At 40.2% G+C, this 23,963-nt stretch overlaps 2 protein-coding genes across 4 annotated transcripts; both read left to right on the forward strand.

The window, feature by feature from the left end:
* Positions 1-227: 227 nt before the first annotated feature.
* On the forward strand, positions 228-14,215 carry b3gntl1 (UDP-GlcNAc:betaGal beta-1,3-N-acetylglucosaminyltransferase-like 1). 3 transcript variants are annotated; one of them, XM_067498323.1, is made up of 12 exons: positions 228-691; positions 834-950; positions 1,075-1,174; positions 1,970-2,034; positions 2,471-2,536; positions 4,673-4,768; positions 9,013-9,108; positions 9,547-9,671; positions 12,371-12,506; positions 12,627-12,695; positions 12,842-12,916; positions 13,664-14,215. In XM_067498323.1, exons 2-12 carry the CDS (start codon positions 843-845, stop codon positions 13,742-13,744), a joined length of 1,017 nt encoding a protein of 338 aa, XP_067354424.1. In that variant the 5' UTR covers positions 228-691; positions 834-842; the 3' UTR covers positions 13,745-14,215. The 3 variants fall into 3 exon arrangements, with proteins under 3 accessions (XP_067354424.1, XP_067354423.1, XP_067354425.1); XM_067498322.1 differs by having other exon boundaries at positions 228-628; XM_067498324.1 differs by lacking the exons at positions 228-691; positions 834-950; positions 1,075-1,174; positions 1,970-2,034; positions 2,471-2,536 and adding an exon at positions 3,444-3,572.
* A 3,790-nt stretch (positions 14,216-18,005) lies between these two features.
* Positions 18,006-23,069, forward strand: metrnlb (meteorin like, glial cell differentiation regulator b). The gene is made up of 5 exons (XM_067498326.1): positions 18,006-18,903; positions 19,776-19,959; positions 20,102-20,327; positions 21,459-21,518; positions 22,230-23,069. The coding sequence occupies exons 1-5, from the start codon at positions 18,809-18,811 to the stop codon at positions 22,544-22,546; spliced, it is 882 nt and encodes a 293-aa protein (XP_067354427.1). The 5' UTR covers positions 18,006-18,808; the 3' UTR covers positions 22,547-23,069.
* Positions 23,070-23,963: the final 894 nt, after the last annotated feature.

The following is a 23,963-nucleotide window of genomic DNA, read 5'->3' on the forward strand; positions in this document are numbered from 1 at the left end:
AAATATAATCAATGTATAATGACTATTTCTAGTATTTTCAAAGTATATTTGTGAGAAAAGCACAACAAGTTTAAATTTCCACACACAAGTAAATGAGGCCAAGAACCGCTTTAAGTGACGTCACATCTTCAGATGACTGACAGTGACTTGTAACGAATCCAGTGGCTGTCCGTGTTTTGCACGAGCCAATGAATGTCTGGGTTTCATTGTTTGCGGAAGTTGCGAAAATGTAATTGGCGCGGCAAGTCTGCGCCACACGTTCTGCAAAAATGGTTGAAGTGACTGTCAAGAAAAACGCACAGAACGCATTTCAGTTGATGTTATTTATTAAAGTAGATCAACACCATATAGACTGTGGTCAAAATTGAGAGTTACTGATTACCGTGACTCCATGCGTATCGCTACCGCCATTATTGACAGCCAATTTCTTTCATATTTAATCGGTTACACTGAGTTCAGGCGTAGGTTTACTGCTGTTTTCATTTCCGACATGAGTAGCGGACCGTATGATCAGCGAGACGGGGTCTCAGAAATTCATATCAACCCACCGAAGCGGCTCCGTACCGACGAAAATGAAGTAGCCACATTGCCAAGAGGGACAGAGGAGGAGAGGGGCGCAGTGGATGTGGTGGGTGGTGAATAGTAAAACACACAGGACAACACTGACGTTTAGGAGAATATACAGTACAAGGTATTAGTCTGTATTGACTGGAGGGGTGACTCCATTTCCCTCAAGGGCTGAATGTCTCATGGAACCTAATTTGTGTTTGGCTGTTCCTGCATCACGTAGTTGAATTCAGTGTAGATTGACTCTGTATTGTTTTAATCCTCAGTCTATAATCATGCCAGTGTACAATGCGTCCTGCTGGTTGGATGAATGTCTGCAGGGCATATTACAGCAAGACTTCACTGGTTCCATGGAGCTGTCTGTCTTTGATGATGCAAGCACTGTGAGTCTGTGTGTGTTTACAGCACCATAGTCTGTATGGCATTTAAAAACGCATGATATTCCACGTATTTTAGAATGTCACGTCCGTTGTTCAGTGTGTTTTGCTCTATGTGTACATCCCTCAGGATGACTCCAAGAAAGTGATTGAGGGTTGGAGGGAGAGACTGGAGTCAAGGGGCATCTCAGTGGTGATTTCAGGCCACAACTCTTCTCAACCAAGAGGAGGTTAGTAGAAAAACCTTCATTAAACAGGTTTTTTTTTCTTCCAGCAAACTCATCAGTATGCCAAAACCTAGATACATTTAAACTAGTATATACAGCTTTTCCAGTAGAAGTTTTGAAGATGGATGTGTACATGTGAAGCCAAAATATTATTTTTACATTCCTTTTGAGACAGTGGGGGAAATGTCCATTGTGACTATGGGGGAAAAACACCATTATGAAACCTGTGTGTGATTCTTAATGTAAGGTAAGTAATTAATGCTTGATTTTATTTTCCATCATGAAACAACTAAAATTCGTTTTTATTAAGTCTTATTCAAACAGAAATATCGTTTCTTTGGATTATTTTATGCACAGGTGAGCATGTACAGCAGCAGGATGGTGTTCATCCTGTACTTCAACCATAAACTTTGTGAATCATTGGTGTTTTTATTCCTCTGAATCTGAACCACTGAGGATATAAAACTCGATTGTTTATTTCCTGTATACTATATGTGAAAGTAAACAATAAAAAAGTGTGGGATTTTGAATCAAAACACACTAGCACACTCACATCAATCAATCAAATTTGAAGTAATATTGCACATTTAACTAAACAGAGCGTGTCTTGAAGCTATCATGTGCATATTGCTATCATGTACTTATACAGTCGCAATTTCATTTGGTTTGTCATTTTTAAAATGTTATTTCCTGTGTTGTCTCAAATTTCATGGGTAAACGTGAAGAATAAACTTTCTGAAGTGGTAGTACAGAGGCATATACACAAACATAAACATAGACTCCTTCTTTGTCTTTCAGTGGGATATGCAAAGAATAAGGCAATCGCCCAGAGTTGTGGAAAGTACTTGTGCTTTCAGGATGCGGTAAGTGTGTGTTCATGTCAAGCAGAGCATGCTTTATTTATTGTACAGATGTTTTTGATAACATATACAGTAGTGAGTCATAGAATTATACCACATGGGTATGTCCATATATAAATACAATATGTTGTACATTTACACAAAGACCTCAGCAACTCAGACTATTAAAAAAAACTCACCACTCGCCCTTACTGGCAGTGTTTTTGGGTTTCTTTCAATTTGGGTGTCCCTCTCTGGCTTTTACCAAAGAAGGGTCCTGTGTAATCTCTTTGCAGTTCACATATATATACATACACATATTGTTCTTGAGCATAAAAAATAGAGCAGCCGCTCTGAATCACAACCACTATAAATCCACTTAAACAATTTGGACCCTTGCATGTATTTGCAACTTAATTAACATCCTATAATAATTTGACTTTGTATCACTGTGCTCCAGGATGACATTATGTTGCCCCAACGAGTTCGTCTGCAGTATGTGGCATCTCTTCTCCACCTAAACTGTGTAAGTTCTCTCTTTAGTATTTGCTCACTCATTTCCTTCCCTGTGCATCACACTCTGCATTCATCCTGCATTCTCTCATTTAGTCCTCACTTTCCTTCACTCTCTTTCACTCTCGCTCTCTCTCTCTCTCTCTGGCCATCTAACCAGTCTCTCACTTAAAAAGGAAAATATTCCTGTTGTTTGAATGAGTGGGTGAGCATGTGTGAATACGTGTGTGTATGTGTGTATGTGCTTCCATGCAGTTGGCATGCAGAACACCATATGTATCCGGTGTTGATGCTTTCTGAGGCCTATAAGGTCAGAGATCAAGGGTCATGTTTGTAAGGGAAGTGAGGGAGACAGCACGGAGACAGCAGACTTGCTGCCCTGCACAAACAACCTGCCTTTTTCTGTTATGGCTGTAATATATTATGGATCTGGATATAATTGAAATTCCGTGTTTTACCACATACCACATTAACCTCACATTGGTTGAGCAGGTCGGCAGAGGTGAAAGAGAGTTGTTGGTTCAGAGCCGTTTAATATAAGTGACAACAATAATAAAGCTGACTGGGAACTCTGCTCTGCTAAAGTCTTAAGATTCAGTTGCTTGCACTCATTTTCATATTTCTCAAGATTTTAAGTACCTTTAAAGGGCAACTATACCAATTTTCAACTTGCTTTCTGTAAGGTTTGTTTAAGGTGTAAATGTACATTAAGGATGTTAAACTTTCCTCTGACTTCTTAAACTAGAACCAAAAGAAGCAAGTTGGATATTAGCGAAGGCATCCTTTAATATTTATGAGTGACACTGGTGACAACCAAGAGAGAGTTATCTCCATATTTCTTTGTGAACTCTAAAGTTCATGTTTTCCCTGACTTTTCATCCAGGATTTAACACCAAATCTTTGTTCATTTTTTTTCCTTTGTTATTTTTTGTGAGTTTCTCTGTTTAGAAAAAGCTGGTCATGGCCATGTTTGTTTTGGCAGAACATGTGAAAACCTCAGTTCTCCCTGGATTTGCGGGGTTGTCAACTTCAGAGCTTTCACTCATCAGGTGTGTGCTCCTTCCAGACTGTCAGAGACTAGAAATCTGAGATAGTTGCGGGAAACAGTGTTCAAATGTGAACTGTCTGGTCCTTGAAAGACTTCAGGGGTCTTATACTATTATTTGGACCAGCAACGTCTATCCAGTGTCTCTGATTATCTTAATGGTACAGTGGACTGATGAGGATTTTATTGTCCAGCAAGTCATACTAGAAGCATGACAGTTTAATATCCATATGTACCAAGTACTGATACATTGCTCCTAAGTCTCTCTACATCAATCTCTTGTATTCTTCTGTTAAATTTAGGCCAAATCTTGAAGTTATTAACTAGTAAAAAAGGGCTTATAAAGCGGGATGTCCCAATGCCACTTCTTTTCCACACTGATTCTGTTCTGCCAAAACAACTATGGTGGTAAGCTGTTTTGTAAATGTAGCAGTTTTCACTAAATAATAACCCACGTGCAGAAAAAAAGATAAACAAAGCATAGATTTGAGGTGAAGGCCTGGGTGGAGAGGCGCAGACAACGCAATCTGCAGAGTTTATAGATAAACTAAAAACAAAGCGAACTTCAGGGAAAGTTCTAGTTCTAATCATGGTAGATCTCTCGCCAGTGTCAATCATAGTAAATATTAAACGTGCTTAAAATAATTTTGAAAACTATAAAATTTACTGTTAGCAACTGGGTCTTAAGATTTTAGAGGCCTTCACTTATCTTAAAATATCTCCAAACTGTCTCCAAACATTATTTTTTAATTTAACCTGTATCAGAAAACATGCCACAATTTTGCAAAACCAAAGGCTCTAGAAACGTCATATTTTGTCAGTCTAACTTTTCAAACACACGCAGTTTTTCTGATTTTGAAAAAAATACACGCACACGTGGAACAATATCAGATTTGTTGTTAGATTAATTGGTAAAATAAAATATTTTAATTCTGAAAGTTTACTGCCATTATCAGAAGTGACTTTTGCTCTTTAGCAATACCAGCAATAAATTAAATGCACCAACAGTATTTTTCTTAAATGAATACCTATGTCTCACTGGGAATCAGAATGGGTAATATTTCTTGTGCTTAAAAGGGTTCATCTGTGTGTTTTTCATGCTAGCTGATTGGCTGTAGAATTCAGAGGCTTCCTGAGGGATCTACAGAGCGTTACACTCGTTGGATCAACACAATCAGTCAAGATCAGCTAATCACACAGGTAAATACCCACAACATGTCCCACCATTAGTGTTAAATTGTGTATTTCTAAAAGGTCATGTGCCAGGCAGCAAACAGGTCACTTGGCAGCAGGATACATACCTGCCATTGACAGTTTCCACGGAAATGTGTCTTATTGGATGGAGGACGCAGTATCAGTTCTGATCCCTCTGTCTACCACAGTCACACAAGAGGAAGCAGGTCACACTGCCAGCTGTGCACTGAGGATTGTTGGTAGTGGAAACTGTTGGCAGTGGAAAAGATAATTGTGTAGACAGAAAAGTACAGCAAGCATTCTGTCCAGTTTGTTCATAATGCTTGTTGTACTGAATATTGTCCCGTATTAAGACTGTAAATGGAAACTATAGTGAGTGTTAACAGATTAATCCATTGCCAAATTATAAATGTTTAACAAGCCTATTGTATGCATTTATTTTATTAAAAGGCATCAGATTGACCTTTATGTCTACAAACAGATACAGATAGAGCTAGAGTTTATGTGGCAGATTGTGAAATCAGTTCCTGTTTGCAGTTTTCGAGGGTACTTCTCATTTTTCTAATTTTCTTTTCACAAGGGGGAAACAGGACATGGCGGGCAGCATGACTAAATGTTGTAGGAAATTGTTTTTTTTTTCACAGCATTCATTTTGCCTTGTAATAGTTAAAAAAGCAGAGATGTTACTAAAAACAATGAAGAGGGCTCTGTTCTGTCATAGTGTACCAGTATGTAGGGACAATGAGACAGTGAACCAGCATGCACAACACATAACACTCAAAATTAATGGAACTCAGCTGTGCTTCTCCTGCTGCAACGTGTTGAAATATCTTAAGTGAAAAAGGCCTTTTTTTAAATGCAATTCCCGAAGTGGCTGCTAGACTATGGCTATAACTATGCTCTGATGATGTGAAAACCTACGAATGCTGTAAAGTATATGAAATATTTAGATATAAGTGGGTATATGTTAATTTTTACAGCAAGAAAACTTAAAAAAAATACAGAATGAGGCCTACATATAGGTGTGAGTGATTGAAATCCTTACATACCACATTTACAGCTAATACTTCTACTCATAAAATAGTCATAATAATAACTAAATGATTAAATGATAAGAGATACAAAAGTGAAAAAACTGGCAGGTTTTCTATTAACATAAAGATGGAAGTCTGCTGTTCCTGTCTGAACAAAACATACTGTCAGCAAGGATAATACAAGTCAACCTATGATTTTCTCTCTCTCTCTTTCTTTCTCTTTCTCTCACTTACTCAAACTCGCACACACACACACACTGCATAACTTCTTTGCAGACAGTTCAGGAAATTTAGATGATATTAACTTTCATGGATCTTGAGAATGAGATCATATATTTATTCTGCAGGCTTAAAAGCCATCATTTTTATTCGTTTTCTCTTTCTCTACTGAGTCTGCCTTTACTTGCATTTTCTGGATAAAGAAACATAAGCAGAGATTTAGTCAGGGTGGTGTATGTTTAACTTGATCCAGAGCTGCACCCCATAAGTTCATCTGTGGGACATTAGTTATGGTTATTCAAAACCTTCCCCACCCCACTGACTACTCACATCCTTACCAGCCCTTTCTCTCGTTTTTTCTTTCTCTCTCTCTCTCTCCCTCTCGGTCCCCTGGTTTCCCAGAACCTCAATCTTGCTCCTCTGATTCATGTTTTTGGCCACAGCTTACATCTGCAAAATGTTGCAATATTACAGCAAAAGGGAGAGGAGATGAATGTAGGTGGAGACACACACACACACACACTAGATTTTGTCCAGCTGTTTGACAAGCTGAATCCAGATCTTTTTCACATTATTTTTCATCTATGATGTGTTTTAGTTCTTGAGTAGTATTCTACTCCAGCCAAGAATAGTTTCACATCCAAATACAACATATGAAGCACAGTGACATTTTGAGTTCTTACTTCAGAATAGGTACTCTCCCATCACAATCCCTGAATTAATGCAGCCATTCTAGGGAATTTGAGCCAGGCTCAAAGCTCTAAATGTGTAGCACCCAGCTGCTGAGAGGTCTGACCAGCCTGTGTCTGTCATCCCTCCAGGTAGAGAAGAGCCAATGCAGCAGTGATAGCTGAGCATTTGAGCCATTCTCAGCCTGATGGTATTACACTTTTTTAGTTTACATTTTTTAATGCAAGAAAGTAATAATTTAGATTTAGGTTGAGGCTACACTACAAAATCATTAGACCAGTTTGGGGTAAGATTTGCACCTTCAGGGGAGGTCAATCCTGACTCAAGGCTGGTTGGAACTGACTACTGGCCCAAATGATTATATAATTTGTAAGGTACATTGTAGTCGGAAAAACATTGAGCTGAACCCAACAACATCCGATGTGAGCTGGATGAATAGTGTACATCTAGCCTCATTTGAGATTATTGCTGTTGGTGCAAATGAAAACTGGAAAACCTGGAATACCCCACCCCACTAACTCCACCATCCACACACAAACACACAGTGGAGTATGGAGGAGGAAGAATGGGCGGTGGTTTGCAGAAGGTGTGGGCAGCAGGAGACTGAATGAGTTGGGGGCTACATCTGCTAAAAATACAGAGGGGCTGATGTAAGGGTTTTGCAGTGAAAGGGAGAGAAGGAGAGGCCAAAACAAACTCATTAGTCAAACATGTTGTACAAGAGGATGGAAGTGTCTATCCTTCCCCAGTACACTTCAGGAAGCACACATTTATGCAGCTGCAGTTTAACTTGTTTTGATTGAAGGATTAGAAGTTATCTTTTGCACAACCCCTCTGTTATTCATGTTGTTTTCCTAGAAGCCAAATGGGAAATTTCCCTAAGCCATCAAGCTAAATTCTGGTCAGTTTGTTATGTTCTGTAGCAGAAAGTTGCTTTATTTTTAAAGTTGAGCAGATCTCAAATGATGTTTCCTGCACTCTTGTTGAGAGATAAACTGCAGTGGATGAATTTAATTACACATACTGGTAACTCCTGTAATAAGCATAAGTATGACATAATATGACTTTAAAATGTGATCAGGTTTTTATGCAAGTGCTAAAACTATAAAAAGGGAACACATATAAACAAATTGTATGTGAATAGTCTACGGGGTCACAAGGAAACCCAGGATAACATCTAGGAAACTCTGGGCCTCTTTTGTAGTGGCTAATATATACCACCACTAATATTACCACCCTCTGGAGATGATGGCAGAGTTGCAAGAAGGAAGCCACTCTTCTCCAATAAGAACATTCCTGTGAAGGCCATGTGGATAAGCCTGCTTTCATTCTGTTTACAAATGAAAGCAACATTTAAGTTTTTAGCTTTAATAAAAAGTTTTACGTTTACAGTTAGTCACAAGGAAACACTGTATTTCAGCATAAGAACCTGATCCCATCCGTAAAACGTAGTTGGCAGTGTCATGATTTGTTCCTGCTGTGAAGCCTCAGGATCAGGACGGCTCGTCATCATTGATAGAGTCCTGACATTAAGGGCTGCACGCCTCCCGCAAAGGATCACAGGAGAAATACTAGAAATGTAACTTACTGCAAAAAGTACTTTTGCCAAGCACATATATTTAGGCTAAATGGTGTAAATAAATGGTGCTAAAAAGTGTAATTTATTTGTCTCAGTTGGTTTATTTGGGTTCCCTTTATCTACTTTGAGGCTTTGTAATTGTTCAGATCACATTTTAAGTCACATTCCTGCAGAAATAAAGACAATCTTGAAGGGTTCACAAACTTTCATGCACAACTGTCTGTACTGTACTCATTACAGTATCTAAATCTATATTTTGACATGTTCTCTTCATGTTGTCACTTCTCACTTGTTGTAAAAGTGTCACTTCTCACTTCTACATCCCTAATTTTAAAATAGTGAAGGACGTGTTTTCTCCTTGGCTCTAATTTACTTTTTGTTCTTGCTGTAAGCAAAGCAACACAAAATGAATTGATGACTAAATGTTCTGGTTCAGTTTGTATTTAAACATTCTTCTCTCATTATGCTGTTCACATTTTGACATCATGAGACCAAGATGACACCTAACAATTGATGAATTATTAAGGCGTTTACGATGAAGAAATTACCATTGCATGCTTTTACTTAAATGCCACACTTTCATGATATAATATCACTCTAGCCTGAACATTTTACATTTTCCACAAATTTTACCCAAAAGTTGAATATCCCTAACTTTTTGTGAGTAGTGTATGTTTGATAGCATTTTTGTTATTTGTGTGATGGTGTGAAATGTTTTTGTGCCTCAGGTGTACACCTCTCATGGCCCCACAGTCGTCATGCCAACATGGTTCTGCTCAAGGAACTGGTACTTCAAGGTTGGACCATTTGACGAGGGAGGCAAGGTGAAAGTTCATACCAAAAAATTTAGGTCTTAGGTCACGCTGTGTTCAGCCACTTTTCCACTCTTATCTGGCTCTGTTCATTTTGAACATCTAAAATGTTGGCTGGGGTGCAGACCTCTGCTTTCTTCTTATGTCGAAATGTGGCACGTACATTACCTAAAATGCAGCTCAGTTGCCAACAGTCCAGCCACAGATTCAAGTGTGTTATGATAGTGGGTATTTTCAAGCATTTTGTCTCAATGATAATTCATGTGAAACATCATGCTGCTAAAGGTTTCATTTATGATATATTAGATTTGGTCTAACTCTATTTAGAAGAATAATTTATATTTATATATTTATTTACATTATACCTTTAACTTATATGCTTGATTCAGCCACTATATTTGATATTGAACATCCCTGCCATTATCTCACATTCTCCTTCCTCCTCTCCAGGGTGTGCCTGAGGATCTACTGTTCTTCTACCAGAGTCTTCGTCAGGAAGGGAGTCTGTACAGGGTTGACCAGTGCCTGCTGGTCTACCGTTACCATGAGAGGGCCACTACACATTCTGTAAAAGAGTCAGTCTCACTCAGCTCCACTCACACACTTAGACAGTACAGTCCCCTTCAAAAGTATTGGAAAGGCAATTGCAGTTAAGTTGTTTTTGCTGTACATGGAAGACATCTGGTTTTAAGATAAAAAAATGAATCAAATCTTCTACACTTCAGTATGTTAAACAACATAGAATATGTAAAATGACTAACCAGACAGTTTTTAAGGGAATAAAACTTTGCAAATCCGTGCATCAAGGCTGTGACTTACTGACACCATCAATCAAATTTATGGTTTCCTTTTTGATCTGCTTGTCCAGGCTTTACTGCACTCTCCTTTAGTTCTTGTTCCTCTCTTTAATCTCCTCTTCAGCAGGAGATTAACTATCAAATACATTGTTCCAGGACTTTTGTGAATAAACTCTGCTTTTTTGCTTTCTGATTCTTCCTGCTGATGAGGTGTCGAATCTTGTGGTTTGGCCTCGGTGTTTCTGCTCATGATGTTTTTTCAAACGGATTGTGATACTTTCACCTCTGCTGTGCTCTGTTTGGGTTTTTCATTACAGCTCTCAGAAAGCTTATATCATCAGCTGTTGTTGTTTTACTACTCTGTGTGTTACTCAGTACATAAGAGTTTCTTGATTTCTTGATTTTCCTTCTTTTCTCAGATTATGACTTGCTTTCTCCCCATAGGCAGCTCTCTGGTTTTATGTTGGTTTATCCTTAACAAGAAATGCCAACAAGAGGTAACATCAGTAGTAGTCGGAGCCATTTATTGTTTCCCCAATTCTGTGTTATCCCAATTAAATTAGAGGTTAACTGATACAATAGAATGTTGTTTAATGTATCAAGGTGTACACGTGATTAAAGACTAGCTGAAATTCTGAACTTGCACCTCAAGTCTGTCTTTTGATCTTAAACCCAAGTATTTTTAGTGTAGAGCAAAAAAATGACCTTGCTGTTCCAATACTTTTGAAAGGACTGACACAGCGTTGATCCTCCACCTACTCACAGCTGCCTGTTGGCATCCCATATGCTCAATACAGTCACACACACACTAATACAGGCAGCTGCATGTTTTAGTAATCTTAAGATTTTCAGAATATGTTTTGGAATTTCAGTCACTTTCCCAGCATATGAATCAGGAATTTCAACCTGTTTTCCACTCTATGTGGAATGTCGTGCTCTGCTGGGAGGGAATCAGATCTTGTTGTGAACAGAAGTGTTTGACGTATGTGTATGTGGGGAGGGATCTGTGTGTGGGTGAGTGTCTGACTGAGATGACATTCCTTATGTTGCCTGTGCTTCAGCAAGGTCCTCCGATGTCTGCAGGTGTGTGTGTGTGTATGCGCGTGTGTGTGTGTCTGTGTGTGTATGTGCATGCTTGCGTGTGTGTGTATGTGTGTAGAATGTAAACCACACCAAAAGAAAGAGCTTCACTACTCCCACAAGTCCCACCCTTTCATCTCGTCTTTCCTGTTATCCTTCCTTCATTTCCTTCTTCCTTCCTTCCTCCCCTGCATCTGTCTGCTGCTCATATATCTGGCTGTGTTGATGCACTCCTTTTACCAATCATCCTCTTTGGTCTTCATCTATCATTTGTCTATTTTTGGAAGCCTATTTTAACCTCAACTTGCCTACTTTCCACTCTCCCCCATTGCTTGTCACCCCTTCTACAGCCTGCTACTTCCTCTGTTTAGTGAAATGAAACTACCTTCTGTCTGTCTTTCACACACACATGTAAATATAGCCGCCCTGTATGTGAGAGAAGTGTCTTTTTACAGAGTTAAGATGGTGCCAATGAGTAAGTAAGGCACAGAAATGCTGTGTTTATAAATGTGGGTATGCCTGCATGTGGGTGTATATGTTTGTTCACCTGTTGCGTATGTGAGCCTAACCAGAGTTTGTGATCTGCAGGGTATTAGGGGGATGAAGGCGTCACTATGTGTATACATATACAGTTTATTGCATATCTCTGCTGTGTCTTGTAATCAAAGACTGTATAGAGAAAGTACGTATAGAAAAGCATTCTGGAGACCACCCATGCTTCGTGATGATGATGGGTGGATGGATTTAGGGTTTTTAGGCATATGAGGCCCACTCTTAGACACAGAGAGATGCTCACAATCTTATTTTTGGGGTTTTGGCCATCATATCTGTCAGTTTTGACGGATATATAAAATATAAACGTCAGTAATTGTAGACCTCTGGGATCTCTGCAGCTGCACTAAAAACACAAGAATTCAGACAATCAGACACGTTGTAAATAAGTTATGGTTAGGCCAAATTTTGAAACCATTTTACCTGATCTGTTTTGTGTAGGTTAAACAAACCACATATAAGAATATGATCTTTAAAGTTACTGGTTGCAGATTTTGTTACCAATTTTTTCCAGTCTTTATGTCAAGCTAAGCTACCACTCTCCTGGCTCTAGACACATGCAGTCATGAGAGTAGTATCCTGTCATTCTAGTTCTAAGACAGGAACTTCCCTTATATGTATTCATGTGATTAGTTTAACACCCTGTTTAACCCTGTATCTTGAGTCGACTCAAAATTAAAAATAGGATCTAAGTGACTTCTTATACAACACATAAAATGTTTTTGGACACAATGAAGCATTAACATTCTTTACTTAGGCCTCCAGACAGCTTCTCTAATTTTAAGCTTGTACATTACATGCTCTCATGTCTGATTCTTCTGATCGTCTCTTCACACTATTTCCAGGGAAACCATTTGGAAGCTTCGAGTGGACTTCCTGCAGGAGAGAGTGCTCAACCAGTGGCAGAGCTTTACCATATGGAATGCTGGGAAACAGGGCAGGAAGCTGTACCGATGTCTGAGCCCAACCAATCAGAGGAAAGTATGTTACCGGTAGATGTGACCCTTCTCTCTGTCTCTCTGTGTATTGAACTGATGCTGCGGTACAGTATGTGAGTTTATATAGTACCAGTATTCATTGCTTTACTTTGTCATTTTTCAGGTCAAAGCTTTCTGTGATGTGGATGAGAACAAGATTCAAAAGGGCTTCTACACATATGAGGAATCCAAGGTAAGATTTGCCAATGTGGATATTAGTCCTTTTCAAAATAAATGTCATCCAGCCACTTTATTCCTGTGAATTTCTGTAAAGTTTTGACTAAAAGTGATATGTGGTTTGTGTATCTCTCTCTCTCTCTTCTGTTGATATCCCTTCAGGAAATACCTAAGCCAAAAATCCCAGTTCTGCACTACAAAGATGCCTCCGCCCCCTTCATCATCTGCGTTAAACTGGTGAGCAGAAAGCATGTTTGTGTGTTTAATGTTTGCTGTTTCTGACCGTCTGTCCCTCAGGTCTGTAATATAAGTTAACGACGTAATGAGCAAGGGTGTGTGCCTAGCACAGCACAAAACACACACACACAGCCAGGAAATGGGCAGAGACAGCAGACTGATCTTCTGAGTTTACATGTAGCGTGTTTTCAATTACATTTCTACCATAAAGTCCTGGCAATACTCCTCGATATTGCATAACGATTTTCTTTATCTATAACTAAAATACCATCACATGCACGTAGAGCTGCGCTGACAAAAAATTACTTAATGCTTATTTATCACTACACAGCCTGAGTCAGACATCACATCTAGAGTGACTCAACCTTCAGGGAATACTAATTGCTCAATTTTGGGAATTGGGAGACGTAATCAGAGTCAGAGGACAAGGGAGACCTGGACTCACTCACACACGCCAACAAACACCTGGACTCAATCAAGCTTGTTTTTCATCCAGATGTCAAATAACTTTAATCATTAAATATATTTATTTGAACTTTTCTCATGGACTAAGGTTAAACATCATTAACTGCATTAACAGTCTCTTTAGTCTATAGCTAAGACAGAGCAAACAACACTGAAAAAGATCATTGTAAAGACAAAACAAAAGAAACTTGTGGGCAAATTATTATTTTTTTGTGGAAATGTTTGGCATCCACAGTATTTTCTGTTCTTTTTACTTCTGTCATGTGTTTGTTTTGTCTGTAGGACATGACAGAGGGTGTTCTGGAGGAAAACCTCAACTCTTTGCAGCTGAATGAAGGAACCGATTACTACCACTTTAACTGAGTACTTAGAGTGATGGGGAAAAGAGGAGCCCTGCAGCTTTAAAGGCAGAGGAATGCTGCAAACTGGATTATTTATTACAAGCATAAACTAAGGGATAGGCAGGTATTAAATGGAAAAGAGGCCATAACAATATTAAGACAAAGATAAGATAAGGTTATAATGTACAAGTGAGACATCAATCAAATTTTAACATTTTGAAAGTTTTGATAAATTGACAGAAAAAGCCCAGCAGTATATGCAAGGTGTAGCCCCAGGGCCATTACAGTTGGCAGTTTTGCGAAGATTATATGAAAGGTTTCTCCATTCTGTGAAAATTAGCTTGATAGTTGATACCACTCTGATACCACTCTACCATATAGTTATGCTAAATATACACAGATGGAGTTAAGGGGCCTGCTGGGTGAGTAGAGCATCACACTTGGTGTGGCCTCAAAATTTGGTTTCTGGATTAAAATGTTTGGATATAACACACTGTTCAGTTTTGGAAATTCATTTATGTATTTTTAGCTTCGACAGAGGTTTGTTGATTCCCAGTTTGGTAAATGGTAAATAGTCACTTATATAGCACTTTTATCCAAAGCTCTTTACAATGTTGATTCCCATTCACCCATTCACACACCGATGGTGGAGGCTGCCAAACAAGGTGCTCACCTGACCCACCGGGAGAAACTTGGGGTTCAGTGTCTTGCCCAAGGACACTTCGACATGTAGCCGGGAGTGGGGATCGAACCACTGACCCTGTAGTCCATGGTCACCCCGACAGTAGTTTCAGTAGTTACAGTTTCCAGCATTTGTTCAGTGGCACTGATCTTTTTGTCTAATAATAAGTAAATAATCATATTTCCCAAAATATTAAATTATTCTGCCTTAAACACTTGAACACTGGGTGTATAGCGGATAGAATTAACAAAAGCCTGGTTAAGATTTGAACAAAGCTACAAAAGAATAATTCCAATTAATTCCAAAAAAGAGGCTATCTGGGCTCTTTACTCATCAGAAGACATATATTTATCATGCAAATCATAATTACAATATTGATCTTTGGAGAATTAAAAAAAATGTAGTTTTCTTATTCTGGGTGTTGTTGCCAGTAGCTACATTTGACTTTGTGTTGAAGTTAAAGGAAGTGATTGGAGTCAGTGTGTCATCACAGAAGGTTTAACTTATAAAGGGCGGGTGCGGTTCATGACCCAAATCCTTATAATCATTTCTCACCATCTTTTCTGCTGCAACGATACCAAATCAGATACACACATCTGCTACAAATGTACAAACATGAATTTTGCACATATTTATTTGTCTTTCCCTGGGTTTCTTATGAAATCTAAAGAACAATAACCTCTTTAAGTGAGCACAGTTTGGACATATAAACACACACAAAAAGTTTGTTTTACCTCACAGTGTGTCGAGTTTTTCGGCTCAAAGGTAAACAGACCTTTGCCCACAAAATCTCCCCGAGTGTTTCCAGGGTCGGAGAGGCCATCTGTCTTACTGTAAATCTGGCCGCAGCAGTGACGGTAAAAAAAAAAAAGGAAGGGGGTCTTGAACTTTGCCAAAGTTTTATTTTCACTACCTTTGTTAGTAATCACGCACTCAGCATCACTGTACCATATTAGAAAAAATTGTGCTTAATAAACAGCGGGAATGTTTGTGCCTGAGTCAGCCCAAACAGTCAGTTTTGAGGTGAAAACCTCAGACCTCTGCCACCCACCGTACAGTTCTGAGTAGAGGCTGAGAAAAATATCACACCCATTGAGCACTTAGTCTTCACCTGGTTCCCTCTTTCCTCACTGTCTTTTTACAAGCAAACACTTAAATGCAGCTGCCCCCTTCACAGAGGTGAAATAGGACAGAAGGTTTTGCATTCTTTTTTCAATAAAAAGCCAAACGTTTGTACCTTTGGCAAAATACATCCATCCATTATCTTAATCATTAATTCCAAATCACTGTTGTGGGGGACTGGGGCCCATCCCAACTGTCATTAGATTAGAGGTGGGGTACACCCTGGACAAATCTCCAGTCTAACTCAGGGCCGACACAGAGAGACATACACAGAAAGACAAACATTCACACTGATGTCTATGGACAATATAGATTCACAAACTGACCTAACATGCATGTCTTTGGACTGTGGGAGAAAACCGGAGTACCCCGGAGAAAACCCATGCAAGCATGGGGAAATCATGCAAGTCCCCACAGACATTTTTTTTGACAAGACCTAAAACCCAAAATGATATAAACAGCAAATTTTCACAATTAAGAATGTTGGAACAGGCCATAGCCTAAATATTTGGTTGAAAAATAAAATAAATGGTTGTCAAAATCGAATAATTTCTTGTCAGTCAGCTAACCAGGTAATCAACTGATTGTTTAAGCTTCCGTACACCTTCAAGAATGGATTAGGAACACACATTTGCATTATAATCGGTATCAAAAGTGTTGTGTCTACTTTATTTTTTGCTTTTTACTCCATCATCCCAATTTTTTTTTTTATAACACACACCGAATACATGTATCACCTCTGTTCGTCACTGTCTGTTACAGGTTGGCAGTCAAAGAGCTATAAGGTGTTTTGGATAAATGTCCACTTAATGGACGCCATATATTTTAGAATGTTACAGCCAAAGCAAACTGTTTTAGCAAGACCACACTCTTTCGAAATGCACCCTGTCTCTCCTAGCCACTCTGCCCCCATGATAAAGTACTTGGTATATGATCAGAGTGAGTCTCTAATGGAGAATCCATGAAAGAGAGTCAGTAACAGAGTAAACAGAGCTTTACTCACTGTTTACACTTAATGTCTTTGTAGACATCCGAACTGATAACACACACACAATAAATGACACTGACCCTGGAGCCTGCTTGCCCTTCCCTGCTGGTCAAATAAACCTGCAACGTATATAAAAGAAAATTCACCCACACACTAATGCAGCTGCAGCTCTCTGGCAGTGCAGATGATCAGAGAGAGATAAGATTTGGGTGTGTTCAAATGAAGAAAACTCACGGTGTGTGTGTGTGTGTGTTTTTGAGAGAGAGAGAGAGACTGCAAAAGTGCATTAAGCTCACAAAATTTAGCGAAGACCAGAATCTGACCTACTGAGATCAGTTTTATCCTATGAAGTTGTTATGCCGAAAGAATGTATAATTTCTGTGAAGGCTGGTCAGAGAAAAGCCGCCATATTTTTCCTAATTGCTGTTCCTGTAGTTTCTGCTCTTTACCTTTGTAGTGTGAAGTCGTATGTGATGTGTGTTACATTTACATTCATTTCCTCTTCAACAACTACTGTCGAGCTTCCCTTGAGCAAGACACTTGACCTCGTAAATGTTTTGGTACAGCCACTCATGCAGGCCCCATGAAAAAATGGTCCTGAAAAAGAGAGTGTGCTGCTCACAACTACCGAGGAAATAAAGGTCATGAAGGTTGTAGTCTGAGATAGAGGAATGTGCCTATAGGTCCTTGAGGAGGCAGTGTGTGGACAGATGGAGCGTTCCTCGTGTCAGGCCCCTTGAGAAGAGGCAGGTGACGGCAGGGGAATAAGGGGAGAGGCTCAGAGGCTCTGCTGCTCTGTAAATACTTCACATGGTGAAGGAGCACATGAGGTCAAATAGCACATCAGCAGCACCAACTTCCTCTGGGGTGGCAGTATTAGACTGAGGTCAGACTCCCCTGCAGATTCGTACTTGCATTGTGTTTATGTTGAGACTGCATCTAAATGATGGGGACCTATAGTTTTAAAAGTACAATAATAATAATAATTCCCTCTTTTTATTGTAAGAAGAGGGAATTGTTATCATTGTACTATTATTGTACTAGAAGGTCTGACTGTCAGACCAGTGGATCTACATCATTAAAGCCTCAAAACTAAATCCAACTTCCTTTAACTGGTTTTCAGTTATGGATACTAGTAGACATGTAACTGGTTAAAGTAGTCAAAGGGATTTTTCATAATCCCCCTAATGACTTTCATGAACCGACTAGGAAACAATAGCATTGTTATATAATTTCTGTCATATAAGTCATATAATTACATTTATATAAAACTGAAATGAATGGCTCCATAAATCAGTCCTGATATTAAACAGTGGTGGAAGTTCGTATCGCCACAGACAATCTATGAGCACTGTGTGTGTGTGTGTGTGTGTGTGTGTGTGTGTGATTGGACGTGGGAGCGCGTGTGTGTGGTGGTGGTGAGGGGAGGGCGGTGTCGGTATTTCTCAAGATGCGTTACATTGCTCGGACTGTCCAGGGGAATGTGACGAGTCGGTAACATGTTGCCTTTCCCACTGTTTTCTCACGGGAAGAAAGCGGCAAAGGGCCGTTGAGTGTGTGTGTGTGTGTCAGGGCCTTCAGTGTGCCAGGGAATAAGAGACAGGAATGATTACAGTATTATTATTAACAGTATTAAATAGCTGGGCGCTGATGGCAGAAGCTTTGGTGGACGATTGGGGAAGTTGTAGCTACAGATTTGCACGATGCTACGTTCACTGAATCAGCTCCATATTTTACGCAACACATTGTTGCCTAACAAAGTCATTTGGCAGCACAAATGGAGGCGTCTGCAAGGAGACATTTCATTGGGAACAATATTTTAAAACCGGATATTCCCTCATCATAACGCGAGCTTTAGTGAACGGTGAGGCTCGTATTGTTGTGTCCACAGGCTTGAGGGTGTGTTATCAGGCTGGGATCGGACCTCGCGGCTCTGCGGGGCTCTGCTCACCCCTCCTATGTGTGGGAGTGATTTGGAGCGGGCACTCGCGTGTCACTCAAGCGGAGTCAGATGCTGGCACGCGCCCCCCGCCAGCACAACTTTTCAAACAACCTCTTTGGTCCTGCTGCGTGCGCGCGCCTGCACGCGCCGCCCGGTCTACAAACTTTTTGTCAACATGTTTTTCTGGCTTGGCCGTAGCATTTGCCTCAGCTGAGCTCGCCATGTAGCCCGCGCACGCTGGACGGAGCTCTCGGGGATATTTTCGTGGATCGGTGCGGTTTGCGAGCGGCAGAGCGCGCGGCAGGTCTGGTGTGTTGGATCCGGTGAGCGCCGAGGCGGACTGCTGGCCACCATGCTCCGACCGTGGGCCGCTCACTGGATCACAGCTGTGCTCCTTTGTCGGGCGGTGGCCCAGTACTCCAGCGACCAGTGTAGCTGGCGGGGGAGGTGAGTATCGCTTTTATAAGTCTCAAATCTAGACAGATATAGTAAGGCCACAGTGTGATGCTGTCCTGAGCAACAGAAAACCCAATTCGTCTAAATGCAAATACTTTAGTAGGTTTGAATTGAATCCACCTGGATGCGGGCGAGACGGGAAAGCTGAGACGGAGGTTGTGTCTTTGAACTGGCGCCTCAGTGCGTTAAACAGCCTCGTGGATGTTTAATCGAAATCTATTGTAATCATCAGGGAGGCCACGAGAAGACGTACGCTCATTCATCCACATCAACATCTTTATTAAACCTTTTCCCCAGAAAGGAAATAATTCCCAAAATGACTCAAACATATCACGTGAGGTGCATTAGTTTGGCCTTGAGATACAATATTGAATTTATAGTTATACAATATTTGGCTTAAATAAAAGGCGTCTATATTGACAGAACAATCGAAACCTTGAATTTATGATCAGAGGAATGTCTCTGCTCCAGCTCCTATCTTAGGTAAACACAGCCATGGCGCCTTTGATCACTCCTCCAAGTCCCTAGGTCATAAAAACGAAAGCCTGTTCTCCACACTGGCATCAAACCTCTATTGAGTAATACTCCGATCAATTCCATCAGTCCAAAGCGAAGACTTGTGGGCAGGCAGCTGCACCAGATTTGCCTCTAGTGAATGCTGGAAAATCAGAACGTCCCTAATGTTTGCTATTTACTTAGGTGCTTTTGCTTCCGATTATAGATTTTATGTTTTCAGATAAATTATTTCAGGGTTATGTTTTCTCTAATTTCTCCAGTTGTTGGTTGCTGGTCATTTGGTTAACTTTAGGCTATTTGATATTACTCTGAGACTTAACTAAGAAAATCTGGTCTCTCGTCTGTAGTGGTTTGAGCCACGAGTCTCATCGTAGAGATGTGGAGCAGGTCTACCTACGCTGCTCCCAGGGGTCTCTTGAATGGCTATACCCCACAGGAGCAATCATTGTCAATCTGAGATCCAACACTCAGCCCTCATCAGGACACATGGCAGATCTCCACGTGTGCATCAAACCCCACACATACTCTAAGGTACAGCTACTTAAGGAATGAACTTACAATCAGTTTGGATGATTAGCAGGTTTTCTATTCAGAAAATTAACAGTTCAGTATGAATGTTGTTTTAGTGAGTTACTAATTCTGATTATGTGTTGTTCTGGTCCATCTGCTTCAGGGTTCTCATGTGTATCTGGAGCGTGCTGGGCATCTGAAGCTGCTGCTGGCAGAGCAGGACCAGGCTCAGGTCAGAGTGCGTTGTTTCAGACTGGCAGAGGGGGTTCTGTTTGTTGAGGCGGTCCCTCAGACAGACATCAGCCGGAGGATCACGGCTTTTCAGTATGAGCTGGTGCCCAGTGGGGGGCCTGGGGCGCACATGTATCCATACCTACAAGTTGGATTAGGTAAATAAATGCACACTTCCATTTTTTGTTCTCACAAGCATGTGGAGTTTCTCTCACAGTTCCTCCAGTCAAATTGTTGAGTTTCAGTGGTCACACATAAGTTCACAAGTATTGGTTCTTTACACAAATGTCAGGCCAAATGCTACAGACACAGTGGTCTGTCACAAGTTTTCAGACTTAATCACCAAATATTTAAAGCAGACGGGGCTGTTGTGCTGCATTATACATGTTGCTGTGTGGTGCACTTGACTGCACCAAACAACCAAGAGCTTCAATACATTTCTTCCTGACAACCTCTTTTTGAAAATATAACATTGAAAAACTTTCATATATGAAATATTGATTTCGTTACATTAACTGACTCAAGTAAATTTAAGTTGTGACTTATCTGTGTTATCTGGTTTTTATAAACTTCTCATGCCTAACACAGCTCACATACGTAAATGGAAAGTGACACACAAGAGCTGAGCGTAAAAAAGGGTTATGTGTGCAAAAGGCCATGTTACTGTTTCACCCTTGTTTCTTCATTTCACTTTGATGCTGTCCCCCTCTGACACTCTCTCCTCCCCCACTTCCTCACTTCTGCTCTCTCGCTGTTCTCAGTCAGACTTGTGAAAACAAGCAGGCCAATCAAAAGGTCTCGTTGGGGTCAGACACGAGGGTCACCAAATCGCCTCTCAGCTGTCAATCAAAAACAGATTGCCCCCCTGAAGCAGGGAATTTTGGGTAGCCCACCCGTATTAGTAAAGTGGTCTGGTAAGGGGAGGAGCAGTGAGTGAAGAGGGTGGCTGGTCTGCTTTCCTAACAAGACAGAAGAAAGCCTGTCCTGACCTGTGTCTGTGTGTCTGGGTGCTGTTTATAGCTGTTTTTATAGCTGACAAGGTCCCGGGGTAATTCTGTAATTATGTCTGCTCCCTCACCTGATGTTCTCATTCACGTTCTCTCCATTTCATTTGATGCCTTATAAACATCCATTAATAAAGGGGAAACTAGAGAAAAGGAAACAGACTGAACATCTGAAACAAGCTAAAGGATGGACTGATGAGGAAAGACAATGGATCATATAAAAGAACTTCCACTTTCTATTGCTGGTGTATTTAACATTTTGTTTGTCTACGTTTTCCATTTTAGTTACGTGTAAACCCTGTTCAGATGAAGAGGTCCTCATGGCTGTTTGCACCAGTGACTTTGGTAAGTACACGCAAAAGCACACATGCACATTAAAACAGTAGTTTAGTTTCTGTTTTTAGAATGATGCTATGACATGGCATTATAATGTCAGCACAGTTAATATTAAATGCAGAACCCTGTCTAACCTTTTTAAATGTCTTAACATGAGCCATTATTAACTAGTCTACTTACTAGAGCCAGTTAGGCTATTGAAGCAAAACTGATTAGTTTGCAGTTTGTTGGCTCAACTTAAAAAACCTGGTAATGATTTGTTTACAAGTGGTTTCAACTATGGCATTTTTAAGTAAATCTTTTGAAGTTATAGCTTAATAAGTCTATAGTACATTGAACATGATTTGCCTTGATCTCTAAAAGGTTAATTAAGTATAACCAACTTTTTTATTATTGTAAAAGAACATTTATAAGTTAATTTAAGTAATAAACATATTAGTAGATTTTTCAAAATTACTGAATGGGAATTTAATAACTGTGACAGTATTATAACTATGGGCAGTTGTCAACTGACTAAAAGATGTACATGTAACAACTTTCATTTTTTTATGCTGGAAATCAATACATTCAAATGTTACCTAGCAACTCCTCAAATAATTTTTATGGCAATGTGCTTTGTAAGAGGAAGATGGGGTGATGCCTGTTTTAACAAAGTCTTTCTTTAATACCGTCTTTTAAATCAGGCTTCATTCATTATCTGTTCTGTTACACTCTCCGCAGTGGGACGTGGCATGTTCCAAGGTGTGGTGTCCGGTACTAATGACCACTCGTCTGCTTTGGTGACCCTGAGCCGGCTGTTCCATCAGAAGGGCCGGGTGTTTTCATGGGGTGGAGGGAGAGGGCGGCGCTGGAGTGGACGTGTGGTTGTTCCTGCACAGTGTGGTGTCCATCCTGGAGGAGATGAGTACCTTTTGACTGGTTCTGTCTATTTTGGTGAAGCCTGGCTTGGCTGTGCACCACGCTACAAGGACTTTGTGAGATTGTACGTCCAAGCACAGAAAGCAGGAACTAACCCCTGTCAAATAAATACTGACTGATAGACATCTTAATGGCTCTGAATAAAAGCATGGTGGAGCGTTTCTCAAAAGTCAGTGAGGAAGCCAAAAAAGAAGAAAAAGCCTAACTTTGGAGGATGGAGTAACATAATCTGTGAGGCTGTCAGTGATGAGCAACATACTATTTCTGCGACTTTACAGATACTTTACAGCAGAACAAAACATTTTGTATCCAGGGCACTGCCTAAAGTGAAATGTCTCCGTTTGACTGGACATATAAACTGTGTGTGTAAATGTGTGTATGATGTGTGAGGCAATGAACGAATGAACGAGGAGCTTGAATTAAATTTGTGCCAAATCAGTTGAAGCTTTACTGTCATGATGAAACTGCTCGTGTGATCATTTTCTAAATGAACATTTGCTTTGTAAAAAGCTTTCTGTAAATTTCTTCGAACAGAAGTGTATAGTACGCAGCTCTGTGAGTCTTTATGTACCAAGTATGTGTGTTTTGCTATGGAATACAAATGGTCTTTATATTTACAGAAAATAAATGCCTGCTTCTCTATTTCATTTTTAATTGATGGATCCAAAAAATTCCCTGCCTGTGTGTGAATATCCTAGTATGTCCTGATGACTGTATTAACAAACCTCTGTTGTGTGATTGGGTGCACATTGTTAACAGGCAAGTAAAGCACTAGGACAAAAAACTGAATGAGCAAAGATACTGATGTTGGCACACATTCATGCAAACAAGGAAACATTATGCACATATCTGTTCAAAAGAGAAAACCATTAAGAGTGTTCATTGGCTGGAAGTAAGGCAGCAGTGCGTCAGTGCTGGCGTCGTTACCCCTGTTGAGTTTTGACGAGGCACTGCTCTGATTGGCATACCCTTTCCCTGTGTGTGTGTGTGTGTCTGTGTGTGCGTGTGTGTACACACATTCATTCGATGCTGGCTGAAATAAGGTAAAGCAATTCTATTTTCCAGAGTATTCATTCCAGTAGTCAGTCCAGTTTAGTAGCTAATGTGCCAAAGTTCTTCCCTTGAGTTTTATGAAAGATGACTCCTCTGGGCCTGAATTATCATACAAGCCTAAACTCTGTCCAAACAGAAGGCGTTTAGAGTGCAGGGCTCCAAATTGCAGCAGTAGCTCAGTAGCAGCACAAACATGCCTGTTAAACTAATGCATGGATGTTTGAGACTATTAAGGTTTGATGGGTGGAGGGATGACCTGAATGACCTTAGAGGGGTGTATACACACCTCACCTTCCGTCTACAGTTGTGTGTTTTTGATATTTTGCTTTCCCTTTTTCCGCAGGAAGATTAAAAATGGATGGAATGCCCCCCACCCTCACCCCTCCTCACACAAACACACATACACACACACTGCGGTACTACATCATTTTGATCATTATCCTGAAATTAACATTACGAATGCCATTACCACAGGGGAGGGAG

This window comes from Channa argus, chromosome 3 (assembly GCF_033026475.1).
Source record: "Channa argus isolate prfri chromosome 3, Channa argus male v1.0, whole genome shotgun sequence".
NCBI lineage: Eukaryota > Metazoa > Chordata > Actinopteri > Anabantiformes > Channidae > Channa > Channa argus.

Bases quoted from the DNA above. Each gene is read 5' to 3' on its own strand.
- b3gntl1 (XM_067498322.1), top strand. From the start codon at position 392: ATGCGTATCGCTACCGCCATTATTGACAGCCAATTTCTTTCATATTTA. The intron at 629-833 runs GTGGGTGGTGAA...TTTAATCCTCAG, and splicing joins AGAGGGGCGCAGTGGATGTG to TCTATAATCATGCCAGTGTA. The intron at 12,917-13,663 runs GTGAGCAGAAAG...TTTTGTCTGTAG, and splicing joins TCATCATCTGCGTTAAACTG to GACATGACAGAGGGTGTTCT.
- metrnlb (XM_067498326.1), top strand. From the start codon at position 18,809: ATGCTCCGACCGTGGGCCGCTCACTGGATCACAGCTGTGCTCCTTTGT. The intron at 19,960-20,101 runs GTACAGCTACTT...CATCTGCTTCAG, and splicing joins AACCCCACACATACTCTAAG to GGTTCTCATGTGTATCTGGA. The intron at 21,519-22,229 runs GTAAGTACACGC...CACTCTCCGCAG, and splicing joins TGTTTGCACCAGTGACTTTG to TGGGACGTGGCATGTTCCAA.